A 21,181-nucleotide genomic window follows, 5' to 3' on the forward strand; every position below is an offset into this window, starting at 1 on the left:
AAATAAAAATAGAATTACAGAGGCGATGTGAGAGAAACCACCCTCTCACGTTGACATTGAAGCCTCATTTGACTGAGCGGCATCAAGGAACCTGAGCAAAACTGCAGTCAAAGTGAATCAGAGGGAAAACTCTACAAAAGGGGTTGGAAAACTGTCCATGGGTGGCACAAAAGAAAATGGTTGTGGTTGTTGGAAGTCAGTCATCTCGGCTCCAGGACATCTCTGCAGAAATTTCTCAGGGTAGTGGCCTATGCCTAGCCATCTTCAGCTGCTCCTTCAATGACCAGTTCCTAGTTTTAGGTAATAAAGCGAGGCAAGTGTTTAAAATAGCAGTGGGGCAACAGTTTTCAGAAAGTCTTCATAACTCTATTGGAGTCAAGATTGTTATGGAAATGGACCAAGATGGCTCTGAAATCATGTCTTCAACTGGGCTAAGGTTGATTTCATTAAGACCAAACATGGTTTGGCCAGAGTGGACTGGAAGCAGACAATTTCAGGTAAATCAGCCTCAGAAGAGTGGGATGCATTCAAGAATGAAATATGGAGAGTACAAGACCAACATTTCCAGTAATGAAAAATGGCGGGACCATCGAATTCAATGAACCCTAGGTATTGTGGCAGAAAGAGAATTGGATTAAGAGAAAAAGGGAGGCTTAGGGCAGATATCTAGGGCTCAAAACGGGAGACGGCCTATAGGGGTATAGACGTGCAAGAACTTAGAAAGAAGATTAGGAGAGCTAAAAGAGGGCATAAAATGATACTTGCAGGTAAAATAAAGGAAAATCCTAACATGTTTTGCAGGTTCATTAAGGGTAAAAGGATAATGCGGGAAAGAGTAGGTTCCATTAAGAACCACAGTGGTAATTTGTACTTGGAGCCAGAAGATGTAGGTACAGTTCTGAATCAATACTTGGGGTCAATGTTCACGAGTGAGAGGAATGATGTAAGTGTAGAAATGAGGAGGAGGTCTGTAACAATTAAATAAGTTAGCATAGTTAGAAAGGACGGTCTGAGTAATCAATAAATCTCCAGGGCCAGTTGAAATGTATTGCAGCTATTTGTGTAAGGCAAGGGAGGAAATAATAGGGCTCTTGCAAAAATTTTTAATTTTCTTCTGGAAATAGCAGAGCTACCAGAGGACTGGAGGGAAGCCCCTTATTCAAGAAGAGAGCGAGTGATAAACCAGACAGCTTCAACCCGGTCAGTCTAACTTTGGTAGTAGGGAAATAATTGGAAACAAGTCTGAGGGACAGAATCAATCAACATTTGGAGAGGCAGAAAATAATCAAGAAAAATCAGCAAGGCTTTGTTGAGGGGAAGTCATGTATGACAAACTTCACTGAACTTTTCTGAAGTAATAAAGAGGACCATGTGTTAGATAAGGGCAACATTTTTAATTTAGTCTACTTGAATTGAGGCGAGGCTTTTCATTAGGTTCCACATGGGGGACCCATTCCAAAGGTAAGAGCCAATGGAATTCAAGGACATTTGGCAAATTGGATTTACAATGGCTGGGTGGCTGGAAGCAGAGTGTGTTGGTTGAGGGGTGCTTTCTGACTGGATGTCTGCATACTGTAGGATCTCATAGAGGTCAGTAATAGAGCCCTTGCGGTTTGTGATTTATATAAATGATTTCAACTTGAATGTAGGAGGCTTGACTAGTAAGTTTCCAAATGAAACCAATATTGGTGGGGTGGGAAATAATGAAGAGGATAGCCTAGTTTACATAGAACATAGAACATTACAACACAGTACAGGCCCTTCGGCACTCGATGTTGTGCCGACCTGTCATACTGATCTCAAGCCCATCTAACCTACACTATTCCATGTACGTCCATATGCTTGTCCAATGACAACTTAAATGTACTTAAAGTTGGCGAATCTACTACCGTTGCAGGCAAAGCGTTCCATTCCCTTACTATTCTCTAAGTAAAGAAACTACCTCTGACATCTGTCCTATATCTTTCGCCCCTCAAGTTAAAGCTATGCCCCCTCGTGCTCGCCGTCACCATCCTAGGAAAAAGGCTCTCCCTATCCACCCTATCTAACCCTCTGGTTATTTTATATGTTTCAATTAAGTCACCTCTCAACCTTCTTCTCACTAATGAAAACAGCCTCAAGTCCCTCAGCCGTTCCTCGTAAGACCTTCCCCCTATACCAGGCAGCATCCTAGTAAATCTCCTCTGCACCCTTTCCAAAGCTTCCACATCCTTCTTATAATGTGGTGACCAGAACTGTACACAATACTCCAAGTGCGGCTGCACCAGAGTTTTGTACAGCTTCACCATAACCTCTTGGTTCCGGAACTCCATCCCTCTATTAATAAAAGCTAAAACACTGTATGCCTTCTTAACAGCCCTGTCAACCTGGGTGGCAACTTTCAAGGATCTGTGAACGTGGACACCGAGATCTCTCTGCTCATCTACACTAATAAGAATCTTACCATTAGCCCTATACTTTGCCTTCTGGTTACTCCTACCAAAGTGCATCACCTCACACTTGTCTGCATTAAACTCCATTTGCCACCTCTCAGCCCAGCTCTGCAGCTTATCTATGTCTCTCTGCAACCTACACTATCCTTCATCACTATCCACAACTCCACTGACCTTAGTGTCGTCTGCAAATTTACTAACCCATCCTTCTATGCCCTCATCCAGGTCATTTATAAAAATGACAAACAGCAGTGGACCCAACACCGACCCTTGTGGTACACCACTAGTAACTGGTCTCCAGGATGAACATTTCCCATCAACTACCACCCTCTGTCTTCTTTCAGCAAGCCAATTTCCGACCCAAACTGCTATATCTCCCACAATTCCATTCCTCCGCATTTTGTACAATAGTCTACTGTGGGGAACCTTATCGAACGCCTTGCTGAAATCCATATACACCACATCAACCGGTTTACTCTCATCTACCTGTTTGGTCACCTTCTCAAAGAACTCAATAAGCTTTGTGAGGCACGACCTTCCCTTCACAAAACCATGCTGACTATTCCTAATCAATTTATTCTTTTCTAGATGATTATAAATCCTATCCCTTATAACCTTTTCCAACACTTTACCAACAAAGGTGAATAAAGATGGGCTGGTTAGATAGAGCGGTCAATGGAATGTTGTATTCAATCTGGATAAGTGTTAGGTGATGCACATGAGTGGGACAAACAAGGCAAGAGAATACAAGATGAACTGTCGGACCATGGGAAGCACTGAGGATCATAGGGAACATGATGTGCATGTCCACCAGTCCCATATGTTAGTGAGGCAGGTAGATAAAGTGATTAAGAAGCTATATGGGATACTTGCCTTTATTAGCAGAGGTATAGAGTTTAGGACCAGGGAGGTTATGTTCCAAAGATAAAAAAAAGTTGTCTAGGTAGCAGCTACAGTAATATGTGCAATCCGGAAATGCGAGGGATAAACATAGGTGTTGGGAACAAGAAACCTGCTGTCTCATAACATTTTAGAAATATTTAGATGTGTACTTGTGATGCCAAAACATACAAGTCTATGGGCCAAGAGCTGAAAAATTGTATTGGAATAATTAGGTGATTGTTTTAATCTGGCATAGACACATTGGACTAAAGGGCCATTTTCTATGCTGTAGCTGTGACTTTATGACCTTCCATCCATCAGAAGGTTAGAAGTGGTAATATTCGCTAATGACTGCAAATGGTCAGCATTATTTGTGACTTCTCAGATACTGAAGCAATCCTTGTTCAAATTTAGCAAGGACTGTCTTCATGGGTTGAATGGCCTACTCCTTCTTTTTGTTTATATATTTGGTTCTCTCTGTTTGGAGATGGAACAGGTGTTTGTGTGATGCAATTGTCACTTTCTGCATTTGAAATAAGTTTAAAAATTTGCAGGTGCCTTATTACACAACTGCTGCTGGGATAACAAGGTGTAGAGCTGGATGAACACAGCAGGCCAAGCAGTATCAGAGGAGCAGGAAAGCTGTCGTTTCAGGCCTAGACCCTTCATCAGAAGCATTTTCTGAAGAAGGGTCTAGGCCCGAAATGTCAGCCTTCCCGCTCCTCTGATGCTGCTTGGCCTGCTGTGTTCATCCAGCTCTATACCTTGTTATCCAGATTCTCCAGCATCTTCAGTTCCTACTATCTCGAGCTGGGATTCTGGGTTGTTATCTTTACCATATCTAGTATCTCTAACCATTTTTTGATATCACATGGAATTAATTGAATTATCTTAAGGAGAAGACACTTCTATCTGAGCATTATTGCAAATGCTTCAGTCTGGTTTTTTCACTGACGTGCTGGACTTCCCCATCACTGAGGATGTAGTTATCTGTGGTACCTTCTCCTTTAGTTAGGTGTTTACACCATGTTGTACCCATTCACTACTGGATGTGGAGGACTGCAAAGCTTTGATCTGATTGATCTGATCCCCTTGCTTGGAATGGATTAGACTTGATGAGCTGAAGGGTCTTTTCTCTTTGCTATAGACCTCTCATGGCTATTTCTTACAGCACAATCAATTTTCTAAACACTGTCAGCATAAACCATTTAAGTAAAGCACTTGCTGGATGGTCAGACTAATACATAGGTTTCTACTGGTTTCCCTTTATATACTCAGGAATGCATTCTTTCATTGTCATGGTCTGGGGCAAAGACCATACCAATCTAATCCCAGGATATTCTAACAGTGTTCCAAAATATAAATAAAAGTTGCTATTTATTAAAATTCCAGACCCCAGCGTAAATGATGGTCTTAATCGATGCACAAGAATTAATTATTTTTCACAGTTGGCATGTCTTGCTGCTCTTGGCCATGATACCAGTTGGAGGATTTCACAAATGGTGTGGGTGGGGAAGGGTGCAAGAGGAGGGAAGTGTATGTGAAGGTTTGTCTTTACATTGCCAAGTTCTCTGTGTCTTATCAGTTCGTCATAAACTGTCAATTTATAAAGGGATGGTAAGGTTTACCTGAGCTTACAAGTACCAACTTCGTTAGGTTTTTATTGATTTATTTCTGGCTTTGTTACCTAACTGAAAGTGAACCTATACATCCAACTCCATTGTCAGATAATCACTTGTCTGCTTGGAGTTTACAAGGGAAAACTGTAGATACTGACAAAGCGGATAGCTGAGCAAATATTATTGATTGATGGATGTGATTCATGCTCTTAGCCTCAGTCGTTATTTTACTAAAGAATAATCTGCACCACTGCATGATCTTTCGGTGAAGAGTCCCGAACAGGAATACTTTCCGAGAATTCAAATTCATATTAATCAATAAATTGTACTAAATTTCACAAGGAGTGGTTTACATGGATTTTTTTCAATGTTAACTATTATAATTTGTGGTGTCATTATAATTCTGTCAATACATAACTAGCCTTTTCATCATGACCTTTAGTCAGTTCTGGGCTCTGTGGTTCGAAATTTACTGAATAATTTCAGTGGATAGCTCCACCTTGTGATGACCTTTTATCCCCCTTATCTAGATCAGGAGCACCCATCTCTTCCACTGGGATTGGATATCCACCAGTGCTGGAGAGCATCCTACTGACATGAGCTATGGGAGACCACCATCACTCTTAACGGGACTTAACTAGCCCCTCCTACACAATAGCCCTCTTGGCCCAGGTTGTGACAATTGTGGGGCCCTAATCCATTGTAACCCACAAACAAACACAGCCCAGAATGTCATGAAAGTGACATTTTATTTGCATGCTCATATTAAAGACATATAGCAAATCCTCCTTGTCAGCCAGAGATAGGTTATAGACATCTCATAGAAAACAAAAATTGTGAACGCTTCTCCAATGCAACTCTCCTGTGTACTACAAAGGACCGTGCAATTATACCAGATGAGTTGATGGTGAAAATAAAGATGGGACAAAAACCAGAAATTGCAGGAAAAGCTCAGCAGGCGTGGCAGCATCTGGAGCGAAATCAGAGTTAACATTTTGGGTCCTTCCTGAAGAAGGGTCACTGGACCCGAAATGTTAACACTGATTTCTGAGGTAAGACAAGGATACAATCAAAAATGAGACAGTCCACAGGGGTGGGTCAGTAATAAAATAGGGTGAGTTTGGTAAGATACAGTATTAAAACTCACTGGGCCACATCGTGCGAATCCATCCAAAACAATAAAAAAAGGGCCCAACTTGCACTTAGCCAAAAACAGCAAGATTCAGCCCTCAGAGATGGAGACAGGACTTGGGAAGTCAAGTCACTGCAGGATTCGTTTGTTCTGATGTGTTCTTGCAGTGACAGTATTTACATGGCTAGTCCAGCTCAGCTTCTGAGTAACCCTCAGGATAATGATAGTATAAAAAGGAGAGTCAGTAGTCACGTTACTAGAATGCATTAAAACAAGGCACTTTTTTGACTCATTAATGAGATGAGGGTGTCGCTGGCTAGGCAACATTTATTATCCATTTCTAATTGCCCAGTTGGCAGTTCAGAGTCAACCATGTTGTTGTGGGTCTGGAGGCCAGACCAGGTAAGGATGGCAGTTCCCTAAATGACATTAGTGAACCAGATTTTTTTTTTCCAATAATTGACTCATGGTCATCATTAGATGATTAATTCCAGATATTTTAATGAATTGATATTCCACCATTGGCTGTGGCAGGATTTGAACTGGGTCCCCAGAACATTATCTAGGTGTCTGGACTAACAGTCCAGTACTGATACCACCAGGTCATCACCTCCCCAATGATGTAATACTGGCACTAAGTGGCAAAATTGGAAAATGTTCTACTTCTTAGCAAAGACATCCATCAGTAGCACATTTCAATCCCTTTTTCCAATTTCGTTCATTAATTAAAAAATGATATAACGGCTCATCAAATGAAACTAAGGTAAAAACGGAAAAAAAAGACTTTCACATCAATATTCATTTGATTTATTCTGAGCATCATGCAATTAGAGCAAAATTTTCAAGGAGACTTTTCGCTACTTTAGCAAAAAGTGCCATATATAGAGAGGCACCTCATATGGTAGCAAAAGAGCTGTATCGATGTAGGAGAAGAGCTGTGCGTATCAATATATTGAATCAGTAAAGAAAGCATCAAAGAAGAGCTCACATGACATAAGCAACAAAAAAATCATGAATACAGCAGGTGGATTTTGTGTGACTTTATCCATTGGGCAGACGGCTGGCAGCAAGCCCACTATCCAACAAACAGCATCTTTCAACACCCACTTCGTTTCAGTTGGAGAAAGAAAAGCTAATTTCTGGAGAAATTTATTTTGAAGATATTAAGCTTTATTTGAGAAGCGACTTGACAAATGGGGGTTTGTATCAGAAAAGGTTATGGGGAAATTCAAAATGCAGGCACACCTAGAAATCCAGAGGAAAGGAATTTATGGAATGTCTATAAGATGGCTTTTTGGAGCAGCCAAGTCTAGGCGCGAAACATCAGCTTTTATGGTCCTAAGATGCTGCTTGGCCTGCTGTGTTCATCCAGCCCCACACTTTGTTATCTCGGATTCTCCAGCATCTGCAGTTCCTATTACCTCTGATCACAATTCTGGATTTGGTGATGTGTGGATGATACAGACAATTAGGGAACTTATGGTGACGGAGCCCCTGTCGGCAGTGACCATAATATGATAAAATTCACCCTGAAGATTGAGAGGGAGAAGCTGGAATCAGATGTAACAATTCAGTAAAGGTTAACTGCAAAGACATGGGGAAGGAGCTGGCCAGAGTCAGTTGGAAGGAGAGCCTAGTGGGGATATCAGAGGAATAGCAATGGCTAATGTTAACACCCCCATTCAAGAAGTGAAGGAGGAAGAAGACAGGAGACAATAGGCTAGTTAGTCTGACTTCAGTCATTGGTAAGATCTTAGAGCCCATTATTATGGATGACATTGCAGAATACTTGGAAGTGCATGGTAAAATAGGGCTGAGTAAGCACAGCTTCTTCAAAGGGAGGTCATACCTGACAAATCTGTTAGAATTATTTTAGGAGGTAATGAGCAAGTTACCAATCAGTAAACTTTGCATGGTCAGGGAAGAGTGAACACAACCAAAGCTAGACACAGCCTGAGTGAATCTCTAGTTTGGGAATTGGAGGCAACATGGCAATATGGTGCAGATGGGAAAAGGTGCTTTTAGCTTGCTTTTTTTGGCTCATAGCTTGTAAAGTTATTGAAGCCAAGGATCAGGCGCCCAGTACAAAGTAGTGACATCACAGGTAAACCATAAAATCATTTGTTGATAGTCAAAAATTGCCTAGCTATAATATGTTACTTTCAGACTGAAGGTAAATGGAGACTATTTACATGCTGTAAACTAAAGGTCCAGTCCAAAATTTTTAAAAATGAAATTAAAAATTAACTAATTAACATAGAGATGCCAGGCCAGGTGATGTGTTGTAATTACATGATGTACGAGTTAATGGATCCCATTGTGGTTCAAAGTGACCACATCTGGAGCAAGCATTTGTTGCTTGAGGAGTTCTGGCTCAGTATTGATGAACTGGAGTCTGAACTTCAAACACTATGACACTTCAGGAAGGGGGAGAATTACCTGGGATGCTGTGTTTCAGGAGGCAGTCACATGCCTTGGGTTAACTATTTGAATTCAGTCAGTGGTCAGGGTCAGGAGGCTGTGGCTACCAGCGAGGCATGTAGAGGGATGCAGGAGGTAGTGCTGTAGGATCCTCAGCCCTTCAACTTGTCTAATAGGTTTGAGATTCTTGCTCCCTGTTTGGATGAGAGTGATGGCTGTAGGGAGGATGAGTAAACTGACCCTAGCACCAAGGTACATGGAGCCATTCAAGATGGAGAGAAAAGAGAAATCTAATTGGAATCAGAGTTGGAATGATCAGGGGGATAGTCACTATTCTTTGTGGCCTGGTTCGAGAGTCTCGAAGCTTGTGTTGCCTGCCTGGTGCCTGGATTCAGGATATCTCATCTGTGCTGCAGAGGAACTTGGTGTGTGAGGAGAAAGGTCCTGTTGTCATGGTCCAAATAAATACCAACAATATAGGTAGGAAGAGGAAATAGTTTGGGCTGAGGGAATATGAGCAGCTAAGAGCTAAATTAGAAAGCTGAACCAAAATGATAATTTCTAAATTACTACCTGTGCCACAAACAAATTGGCACAGGATAAACAAGATTAAAGAATAAATGCAGTGCTCAAATATTGGTGTAGGAGAAATGGGTTTCAATTCATGGGACACTGGCATCCATACTGGGGAAGGAGGGAGCTGTTACAATGGGACAAAGCATATAGAGACAAAGACTATTTTCTAAATGGAGAAAAGCTTTGGAAATCTGAAGCACAACAGAACTTTGGAGTCCTAGTTCAGGATTCTCTTACAGTTAACGTGCAGGTTCAGTTCACAGTTAGAAAGGCAAATGCAATGTTAACATTCATTTCAAGAGGGCTAGAATACAACAGCGAAGATGCACTGCTGAGGCTGTATCAGGCTATGGTCGGACTGCATTTGGCACCTTGTGAGCAGTTTTGGTCCCTTATATACGGAACAATATGCTGGCATTGGAGGGAGACCAGAGGAGGTTTATAAGAATGATTGTGTGAATGAAGTGCCTGTCATATAAGGAGCAGTTAAGCACTCTGTACTCAATTGAGTTTGGAGGGATGACAGGCAATCTCATTGAATCTTACAGAATACTGAGAGGTCTAGATAGAGTGAATGTGGAAAAGATATTTCCACTAGTTGACACCCTGGGCCAAATGGCCTAATTCTGCTCCTATATCTTAAGGTACATTAGTTAAGGGACTATATGATAGAGCTATCACATTGCTGAAGGGATTTCAATAATATCATTGCTTGATGAACCAGTAAGTAAAGCACAAAAAGTTAAAACAATCACTGAAGTGATGAGGTTAGGTAAACATTTTGATGCATGGCATTGCTAATCTATGGGAATGTGGCAATTCTAGTCTGCCAGACTTCTACCAGTGTCTGCATATGCACTTTATCCACTTTTCTAAAGTGTTCAGGTCTATTTTGTGAGAAAATTGTCCCTGTGAGTTTAACTGGTATCTGCTCATTTCTGCAATGATGTTCCTTCCTGGGGAATGTCATTACAGTGGTAAGTACTTGATCAGAGCAAGACAATTGCCTTTCAGTTTCATGACTCTGCTGTGTTGATACCATGTCCTCCTGTTTTGATTTTTCTGCTGGCCCTTCTGAAATATTTCATTTCTTTTGCAAATATGTTGTTCACATTCAGGCTGGAATGGCCATCAACATTATGCAAAGCCTTGTCTGTTCTCCCAGTTAAATGATCCAACTGATGCAGAACTTCTGCCAATGTCGATCGCTCTCTTGAGAGTACATCTGTCCTCCCTCAAAGGGCATGCTGTCATGGCTGGATCTCCTACACTCTAAACAATCGTATCACCGATGAGACCATCTTTCGACTGGACAAATTCTCAGGTGAATCAGTAATTTCCCTCTTTTCCAGAGCTCTGACCTTGAACATATCCTGTTTGTAAGTAACATTAATGGAGGGTTCAAAATTGGTCGTAACGTCACTGAACTAATCACCAAGGACCCCAGGCTAATGTTCTGGGGGCTTGAGTTTGAATCCCATGATGGTAGATGGTGAAACTAAATTCAGTAGAAAGCTAGCCTCAGGGAAACTATGTAACCATTGTCAATTGTTGTAAAAGCCTATTGTTAATCTATATCCTAAAATTTTCTGTATGAAGTTCTCCCTTCTCACCTTGTAAAGTCTTATAAGAATAGATGTAAATTGTTGTTGAAAAGTGAGACCAGTTTTACTTTAAAATCATTAGTACACTTGGTTGTCAATTGGAAGATACTGACAGATGTACCAACTAAACGTGTCTCAAAGAGTCATGCGTCATTAATTCTGGAATAGTGTAGAAGATGCCCGTCAGTGATTCTAGCCCTGAGAGTGACAACGCACAAAAAATCAGGAAGAAGTTAATTAATTTCTAACAGATGAGAAGCTTTTGGCCGCAAAAGAAGGGCTGAATATTGCAGCCTACGATTTTTTAGGTTCGGAGGGTTTCACCATTGGCCAGCTGCCCGAATAGCTATCAATTGCTTGTTTGAAAGAGAAATCCTGGTGACAAGACTCTTGATTTCAAGCAATGCTGCATAGAATTGACTCATCTGTCTTAAAAAAAGGACCATTGTCCCTCGAGGGCCCAATGAAGATATGCTTTATGTCATCTCCCATTAGTTCATCCTGTTTACAAACAAACTGTCAGTTGTCCATTTTTGGCTGAGATTCTTATGAAATACTCCACAGGATCGGGTAAGTCAGATATTCTCAGACAAAGGGTAGATGAAAAACCCTACACAGCCTCAGGGTCCAAATGAAACTAAATCACATCAATTAGATGGAAGAAGTGATTGCGCTTTTGTGACAATTGTTATGCTTTTGCAACAGTACGGTATTTTCAGACAACACATATGTTACCCTGAAAAACAAGCCTGTTACAATTTCTGCAAAATCAGGCCTGCACACATCCATAGGGTCTAACATGCAGTTGAAAACAAGTTCCAAATTTGGAGTTTTAAGGCCAGAAGCAAAACACTGCGGATGTTGGAATTCCTGAAAATAATCAGCAGGCCATGCAGAATTTGTAGGGTGAAAAACAGAGTGTACACTCTAGATCTATGACCTTCCCTCTTACAGGGCTGTAACATGAGACTGAGAGATATGGTAATGTAAAAGTGAATTAACTATTCATAATGACACAGTGGCAACATTGGGGGAACATAATGTCTATAGTACAGAAGAGTTGGAGGTTCACTGTGGGATACATCACGTAAGAGGATGCCCAAATTTGGGACTAAAGACCACCCTTCTGTAAAAACATTAGTACCACTGAATCTGTAGAGCTGCAGGCTGTTTCACAGCAGTCACCCAGTTCCTTTAGAACTGATTATAAAAGTAGAGTGCTATTGGTATCAGGGGTTAGTGGATGCACTGGTAATAATCTCCCAAGAAACTTTTGATTTTGGAAAAGTCCCAAAGGATCGGAAACCTATCAATGTTTAAATAAGAAGGAAATAAAAATTGTAACTATAAGCCAGTTAGTTTAACTTATGTTATTGAGGCAATGTTAGAGTCTATTTTAAAGGACATAACAGCAAAGCATTTAGAAATGCATAACATAAACAAGCAGAGTCAGCATGGCTTCTTGAAGAGGAAGTTATGCCCAACAATTTTAATAGAATTTTTTGAAGTGTAAACAGACAGGATATATGAAAGTGAAGTGGTGAATGTTATTTACATCGATCAATCAAGCCATGAATATATGTTGTAAATAATAGTGGTGTGCTATAGCGATCAGTGCTGGGGTCACATTTATTTACAATAGATTGATGGCTAGAATGAAGGAAGTGAATGTACCACCATCACATTGACAAAAGACACAAAATGGCTGGGTAGGAAATTTGTGAGGATGACACGAAAAGTCTGCAGAGGTATATAGACAGATTAAGCAAGTGGGTAAAAAGTTGACAGATGGAATAGTATGTGGGAAAATGTAAGATTGTGCACTTACGGCATGAAACATAAAAATGCTGAATATTAATTAGGTGGAGGAAGACTAAAGTAAGCCATGGCACAGAGGGGTTTGGTAATCTTTGCTCATAGATAATAAAAAGCAAGTTCATCAGGGAGTAGCCAGGCAAAGGAATGTTGGTCCCTTTTCAAAGGAAATGGAGAATAAAATCACAGAAGTTTGCTAAAACTACACAAGGCATGGGTCAGACCATAGCTGGCACATTGTGAACAATTTTTCTTGCCTCATCTAGAGATGAGCCAAAACAGATGTACTGGCTTTGGATGCAGTCCAGATAAAATTCACTAAGCTGACCCTACCAAGTACATCACAAAGGATTTGAGCCCCTTATGCTCGGTGAGGTAATACTTAAAATCATTGCACAAAGATTTTGCACCACATTCTTTCATTGTGGTCTACCTACATGATTCAATTTTGCTGGTGGTGCTGGGTGTCAGGTAAGGAACACTAAGCAGATGCTGGGATGACCAGGCCAAGTTGTCCCACTACTGTTGACAGCTTTTGCAATGGGCTTGGAAGCAATGGAAATAGAAGATAGTCCTGATCTCCTCACAGCATTCATCACATTGTGTATTCTTTAATGAAAAACACAAGTGCTGTGAAAGAGAACAGCAAAATATGTCATGTCTATTGGTGATAATGGGAACTGCAGATGCTGGAGAATCCAAGATAACAAAGTGTGAAGCTGGAGGAACACAGCAGGCCAGGCAGCATCAGAGGCGCAGGAAAGTCGGCATTTCGGGTCAGGACCCTTCTTCAGAAATGGAGGATGGGGAAGGGAGATCTGAAATAAATAGAGAGGAGGGGTGGGATTGGGGAAGGTAGATGGGATATGATAGGTAAGCGTAGGTAGGCAGTGGTGGGGATTGGTCAGTGAGATGGAAGGAGCGGATAAATGGGAGAGAAGACGGACAGGTTGTGTTGAAATAGTTCGCGACTGGATGTTTTTGTTATTTGTTGCGTACAGAGAGCAGATTCTCGACGAAATGGTCTCCAAATCTCTGCTTGGTCTCACCAATGTCAAGGAAGCCACATCGGGAGCAGCAAATGCAATAGCCTATTGCATCCGTTGCTTCCAATGTGGCCTCCACGACATCAGTGAGACTAAGTGGAGGCTCAGAGATTATTTCATAGAGCACCTGTGCTCTATTTGCGACAAATGACAACACCTTCTGGTTGCAAACCATTTTAACTTTCCCTCCCACTCTCTGGACGACATGTCCATCCTGGGCCTCCTCCAGTGTCACAATGATGCCACCCGGAAACTGAAGGACCAGCACCACTTATTCCACCTTGGCAGCCTACAGCCCAATGGTCTAAATGTGGACTTTACCGGTTTCAGAGTGTCTCGACTCCCAGCATCATCTCATGTCCAACCATCCCTCTCATGCCCACTTGCTTGACCTGACACAACCTGTCCATCTTCTCTCCCACCTACTTGCTTCTCCCACTCACTGACCAATCCCCACCACTCTCTACCTGCACTCACCTATCACCATCCCACCTACCTTCCCCAGCCCCACCCCTCCTCTCTCTATTTATTTCTGAGCCCCCTTCTGCCACCCCACCGTTTCCAAAGAAGAGTCCCGATGTGAAACCTCGATGCTCCTCTGATGCTGCCTGGCCTGCTATGTTCCTCCAGCTCCAGGCTGCATTATCACGATAGAGAGGCAGCTGATTTTCCAGGGCACATTCTCAGGCTCAGGAGGTGTGTTCTACCAGAGAGGCTGCAATTGAGTGAGCACTACCAAATAGAAAAGGATGGGCCCAGCTGAAGAAGACCAATTTGAATGAAAATATAGGAGGCACGGATAGTAAATTTGCGGGTGATACCCACATTGGTGGTATAGCAGACAGTGAAGAAGTTTATCTAAGATTGCAAAGAGATTTTGATCAATTGGGTCAATAGGCTGAGGAGTGTCAGATGCTGCTTAACTTAGATAACTGCAAGTTATTACATTTTTGTAAAACAAACAAGGGCAGGACTTATACAATTTATGGGAGGGCCCAGGGTAGTGTTGTGGAACAGACGGACCAGGTTCAGGGACATAATTCTTTGAAATTTGCATCACTAACAGGCAGGTTGCCTTCATTGCTCAGTCCTTTGAGTACAGAGTTGGGATGTCATGTCGAGGTTGTAGGGCATCGGTGAGGCCTCTTCTGGAGTACTGTGCACACTTCTGGTCACCCTGCTAAAGGAGGTATATTGTTAAATTGGAGAGGTTCAGAGATGATTTACCAGAATGTTGCTGGGAATGGGGGTTTTGAGTTATAAAAATAGGCTGGGACCTTTTATCACTGGAGCATAGGAGATTGAGAGGTGACCTTATATAGCTTTATAAAATCATGAGGAGTATAGATAAGGTGAATAGCAAAGGTCTTTTCCTTCAGGTGGGTGAATTCAAAACTAGGGGGCATATTTTTTAACATGAGAGGAGAAAATTTTATAAAGGTCAGAAGAGAAACCTTTTTCACAGAGTGGTTCGTGTGTGGAGTAAAGTGCCAGAGAAAGTGATGGATGCAGATACACTTACAACATTTAGAAGAAATTAGGATAACTGCATGAATAGGAAAGGTTTGGAGGAATATGGGCCAAAGACAGGCAAGTGGAAATAATTTAGTTAGGGAACATGGCCGACATGGACAAGCTGGACTGAAGAACCTGTTTCTATGCTGTATGAGTTTATGACAGTATGGTGAAATACACTTTAGGAGGATCTTCAAGAGCCGAACATCACTTGGGCTGGATTGATGGCAAGTCCAATGGACTGGGGCCTGTGGCAGATCTTATTGTCCATTGCCCTGCATGGGACCAGAGAATTCATGTCTAATTCAGAAAGATTGCGGAACATTGCACAATTAATACATCATGTCTGCTTCCTGGGGAACATCTACCAATTGGTGAAGTGATATTTCTGAACAAATGCTGCCTGAACATCATACACAATCTGGGTGCAGCAGAGTGGCAACTAGAGTGATTCTGTACATCTGTTAGTTCTGTTAGCTCTACAATCCTGTAGAAAAATCTGGCAACAGTAGAAAAATCTGAGTTTAGTAACACTACACACTCAACTTTGTAATATTCCCTTTGAGGGTTTTTACTCTGACGAGACTGCGTCAGTTGAATGAAGCTGATCAGCAATAGAAACCTTAGGAACTGCTTGATCACAAAGAATATAATCCATCCAGTTTTCCACCCTGCTGGTTGTACGATTCAATGAGAATGGAATTATCAACTGCTCACAATAATTAATCTCTGACAATTTGTCGAATATTCCTTGAGATCCCCCAGTGTTTGCAGAAGCATATTCAGCAAATGCATCCATACCAAAAAAATGGGAGTGCAAAAAACAAAGACATAATTAGCCCAAACTGCTGCAGCGCCGGGATTGTGTGTTAGCACAAAAACTGCATTCAGAACTTTCCGCTCGGTTCTTTGGACTGCGACCTGCCAAATGCCTCTAGTAATTTAGAAAATCTGACACGACACTTATTGCTCTGGAAAAAATTGCTCTGCACCTCACTGCATTCATTTCTGCTGCATGTGGTGAAAACCTGTCCCTTGCTGCTGAAAGGTTGATGCAGTCTGAGAGGGTTATAAGAAACTCTGAACTAGCAAAATGCTGAAAAGGAATGAGTTGCAGTATAAGGGAATACCAGATTTCGCCAACAAATCATGTGGCTGTTGCTGGTGCCAAAGTTCAGTTAAAAATACCTGCAGAGGCTGCTGCAAATATTTTTGTTCAGCTCATTTTGTTTCTGTATTTTTTGTTTATTCTTCCATGGGATTTTGGTGCTAGTGACAAAGCAAGCATTAGTTATCTAGCCTTGATTGCCCCGAACCAGGTAGCTTGCTAGGCCGTTTGGAGGCCAGTTCAGAGTTAATCATGTTTTCATATCATATGAAGTATCATCATGTTCTGCAAAATTCAGTATAATCAATGCACCATCCCTGTTTTCAAAAGATGAAAGAGTACACAGTCAACAGCTCTCCTACCAGACATATTATGAAAATTGGACAGCCCAGGGCAACTGATGTGACAATATGTTATGCAACAATTTATCCTTTTTGGTAAAGCCATTTTTTATTTGCATTTTCAACAAACCATATTTACTCTTCATTTTTGAAATATTGTGTCAGACATGAGCAATCTGATGCTATTTTCTCTACAAACATGGCATCAATGGACAGAACGTTCCGTAAATAAGTCAGAAATGAAGACTACATCTCATTTAAATTGGTCAGAATAGCCTGCCATTGTACTTACATTCTACAAAGTAAGAACTTGGCTCAATTTTCCAAATGATTTGTCCTCGGTGTGAACCATTAACCCCACGGTTCTTGTAGTCCAGAAAGTTTTCAGATAGGACCTCATCTGTGGATGAGAAGAAAACATATAAATTTGAAAAGTGTTATTATAAGATTGAGTATTCCAATTGCAGTGTAGGCCCTGCACAGCTGGATTAAGGAGATTTTGGCAGTCATGGAAACTTCACATGGGGAACAAAAATGAGAATAAAATGACTGCAAAACCTAGCTGAGGGATTGACTAAACACAAGAATCTATCAAAATGAAATCTGAGCAGCTCGCTGCCATAATTTGAACCTGAAGTCTAGAAATCAATCTTTGAGACTTTATTTCCAATGCACATTGACATGATAGAATAGGAGGTTGGAGAATTGCCTTGCTTTTAATGTCGGGTATGACAAAGGCCAGTGGTGCAGGAGCTAAGCCCATTTCCTCAAAGCGTGATAGTTGAAAGCTGTAATATCCTTATTGTGCATTCACTGAAAATATATTTTGTTGACCACTTGGAAGGTCGTGCCATGATAACCAATAAACAAACACTTTTCAACACTGTGCTCCTGAGATGCTGCTTGGCCTGCTGTGTTCATCCAGCCTCACATTTTATTATCTTGGAAAGCTTTTGTGCTCCTGAGATGCTGCTTGGCCTGCTGTGTTCATCCAGCCTCACATTTTATTATCTTGGAAGCTTTTGTGCTCCTGAGATGCTGCTTGGCCTGCTGTGTTCATCCAGCCTCACATTTTATTATCTTGGAAGCTTTTGTGCTCCTGAGATGCTGCTTGGCCTGCTGTGTTCATCCAGCCTCACATTTTATTATCTTGGAGCTTTTGTGCTCCTGAGATGCTGCTTGGCCTGCTGTGTTCATCCAGCCTCACATTTTATTATCTTGGAAGCTTTTGTGCTCCTGAGATGCTGCTTGGCCTGCTGTGTTCATCCAGCCTCACATTTTATTACTTTTCAACACTTGTCTCTTTGCAAGTTGGCAACCATTTACAATCGCTTTTCAATCTTTCAAACTATTTCACACATTATAGACATTACTAATCAACCTGTTCAGAGATGTTACCACACATATTTGGAGGGGACAGGCCTTGACCAAAGGCTTCCTGGCCCAGAGGTAGGGACATACACTGCATCAAAAGAGCCCCTAGTTCATACATTATTAACCTTGTTTCCCCTCATACCATCTTTTTGAATGCCAGTAATTTGCACTGTTGTCCAATTCCACTCATGGCAGTTATCTGTCCAACTTCAATCAGCAGTCAATCTTCATAATAAAGTGTTATCGGATTCAAAATGTAATGCTGCTTTCTTCCCACAGATGCTGCCAAACCTGTCGAGTTTCTCTAGCAATTTCTGTTTTTGAAGTCAATCTTCACATCTGTGCTCAGCCAGTGATCAGTGATTAACTGCTCAGTTTATCATCAAAACTTCATCCTAATATATTTTCATTCGTTCCGGGATGTGCTATCTTTATGCTACTGTGAAGGCATACACTCGAGATCAATATTCTCTTGGCCAGAGTGGGAACTTATGGGATGTTGTGTGAGTGATTTGAGGAAATGTTGTTTACTGATCCAATAAATCATTGAGCACAATCCAAGGAATGCTTTCTCATCCCGATGAAACCACTCACACTCAGTAGCAGCGGGGCTTACCATCTATAACAGGCACCACAGAAATTCACCAAGACTCCTTCAGCAGCATCTTCCAAGCCACTACCTTCTATAAGGACAAAGGTGACAGATATGTGGGAACGCCCTCAAGTTCCTCTCAAGTCCTATTCCATTTCTCTCGATGGTGGGATATCCTTTTGTGAAGACAAAGTCAAGCTTTAAGCTTATTAATCAAATTGGAATCTAATTCTTGGAAAGGTGGTATTGGGAATGCACCAAAAATAGAACCGTAAAAAAAGTCATATACTCAGATTCAATTTAGCCTCATGGAAGACGCATTGTTATAGCTTAGTGGGTAAAATTATGGCCAACAATTAGAAGAGGTCTTTAGCATTTTCTTTAAAAATATCATTTGCAACCAACTTTCTTCCTGTGGCTTATCTGTTACTAATATATAAGTATGCTGTACACTACTCAGAAATAAAATAGGTTATGAAAGAATGCAAATGTCATTCTTGAAAATTAAGTTTTCACAAACTTGATCAAATCTTACGATGAGTCAGTCCTAATAGCTTAGTGGTATTGTGTATTTTGAGTTCACAAAAGCCAATAAATTGGAGCATAAAGGGCAGACAGTAAAGTTCCATCTGTTACAATATCTGTCAGTTTCTCAGCTAGATACTGAAACGGTTGCATTTGTGTGATCGGGGCTCAGATATTAATGGTAACAGCCTGTTGTGAAATTCACTAACTAGTAAAGTTCAGTACGTATCAATGTTAAGTCTATGGCTCTTTTCTGTCTTTATCAATAACGTAAATGAAGACTTCAATAATTTGAGTCTTCAAGATACCCATCAATTTGTCCTTCAACACTGTGACATCCATTGGATGGGTGTAGTTCCAGGCATGTAGCATTACCCACTTCTGTATGTAAAACAAGAGAAGAATATAAAGGTTCATAAAACATATGAAAGGCTATGAATGAGCTCATGTGGTTACAGTAAAAGTAAATATGGTTTTAAATTTCATGTTCAAAGGGACACGGATCTAAGTATCCATGGTGGACAACCAGTTCGGCTATTCCTCACCAGATTTAACTCACCAGTAGAGTGAACTATTGTGTTCCACTTTCCTATATCAACATTGCGTATGTGTAAAGCTATCCATTTCGGCCAGAAGAATAAAATGCCAACTTATTATCTAAATGGAGGGAACTTTCAGCATCCTTTGTTATGGAAGGATCTGAGTATCCTCGTGCGTAAATTACAGAAAATTAGTATGCTGGTAATAAGGAGGAAATTTAGAATTTTGGCATTGATTTCTAAAGGAATAGAATATTAAAGCAGGGAAGTGTGGTTGCAACTGTACAATACATTGATATGACAGCATCTGGAGTTCTGCAGACAGCTTTTGTCCACTTACTTGAGGAAGAATATGACTGTGTTGGAGGTGGTTCAGAGAATGTTCATTTGGATTACTTCCAGAGATAAAAGGCTTATTTTATGAGGAGAGATTGAGCAATTAGGTTGATACTGGCTAGAGTTTAGAAGAATGACAGGAGATCTAATTGAGGTATATAAGATACCATAGGGGACCAACAAAGCTGATATACAGCCAATGTTTCCCCTTGTGGACAATCTAGAATGAGAGGTTCATCCCCTCCCCCCACTGCACCACACAACCAGCCCAGCTCTTCCCCCCCACCCACTGCATCCCAAAACCAGTCCAACCTGTCTCTGCCTCCCTAACCGGTTCTTCCTCTCCCCCATCCCTTCCTCCCACCCCAAGCCGCACCCCCAGCTACCTACTAACCTCATCCCACCTCCTTGACCTGTCCGTCTTCCCTGGACTGACCTATCCCCTCCCTACCTCCCCACCTACACCCTCTCCACCTATCTTCTTTACTCTCCATCTTCGGTCCGCCTCCCCCTCTCTCCCTATTTATTCCAGTTCCCTCCCCCCATCCCCCTCTCTGATGAAGGGTCTAGGCCCGAAACGTCAGCTTTTGTGCTCCTGAGATGCTGCTTGGCCTGCTGTGTTCATCCAGCCTCACATTTTATTATCCTAGAATGAGAGGTCATAGTTTTAGAATAAGGGCTGGCAGAGATAAGGAGGAATTAATTCTCTCAAAGAGTTGTGAATCTGTGGAATTCACTATCCCAGAGTGCAGTGTATGCCAGGACATTGAATAAGTTTAAAGAGGTTATAGACAGATTTTTAATTAATACTGGGTTGAAGGGTTATGGAGAGCAGGCAAGAAAGTGCAGTTGTGACTAAGATGAGATCATCCATGTTCAAATTAGATGGTGGAGCAGGCCGAAAGGGCTGAAATGCCTACTCCTGCTCCTAGCTCACATGTTTTCCCATTTCTCACTGTTCCAGGTTTGAATAAAATGCAACGATAACCTCTGCTTCTGTTCTTCATGTTAAACTATCTCCTTAAACTCCTTTCCCCACCATATCTATTCTCAACTTCAATAAAAAGTACAATGAATTCATGAGTCACTCATTCACCTGCCTCTGCTCCTTCCTTCACCCATTGTGGATAAACTGTTCCCAAGGGTGTCATTTTTCACTCACTGAGGTGACAAGGCTAATGGATAATGTAATGACTTAGCTGGGAACAAGACTAAAAATCAATCATATTCTGGCCATGGAGGTAAACTTTAGCAATTAAATTATCCTTCCTTAGATGATAAGATGACTTTCTTGCCATCAAGAAGCTTATATGCAGATGAGATT

General features: G+C 41.3%; 1 protein-coding gene across 6 annotated transcripts in view; it reads right to left on the bottom strand.

Annotated features, from left to right (window-relative positions):
• The window catches only part of LOC125465351 (E3 ubiquitin-protein ligase HECW1-like), a 430,630-nt gene that overhangs the window by 294,621 nt on the left and 114,828 nt on the right, over positions 1-21,181 (bottom strand). For all 6 annotated transcript variants that reach the window (XM_059638143.1, XM_059638132.1, XM_059638131.1 and 3 more), the window contains one exon: positions 16,784-16,891. In XM_059638143.1, coding sequence (XP_059494126.1) covers positions 16,784-16,891 — 108 coding nt within the window. The remainder of the gene's footprint in view (positions 1-16,783; positions 16,892-21,181) is intronic.

The sequence above is a fragment of the Stegostoma tigrinum genome, chromosome 2, assembly GCF_030684315.1.
Source record: "Stegostoma tigrinum isolate sSteTig4 chromosome 2, sSteTig4.hap1, whole genome shotgun sequence".
Classification (NCBI taxonomy): Eukaryota; Metazoa; Chordata; class Chondrichthyes; order Orectolobiformes; family Stegostomatidae; genus Stegostoma; species Stegostoma tigrinum.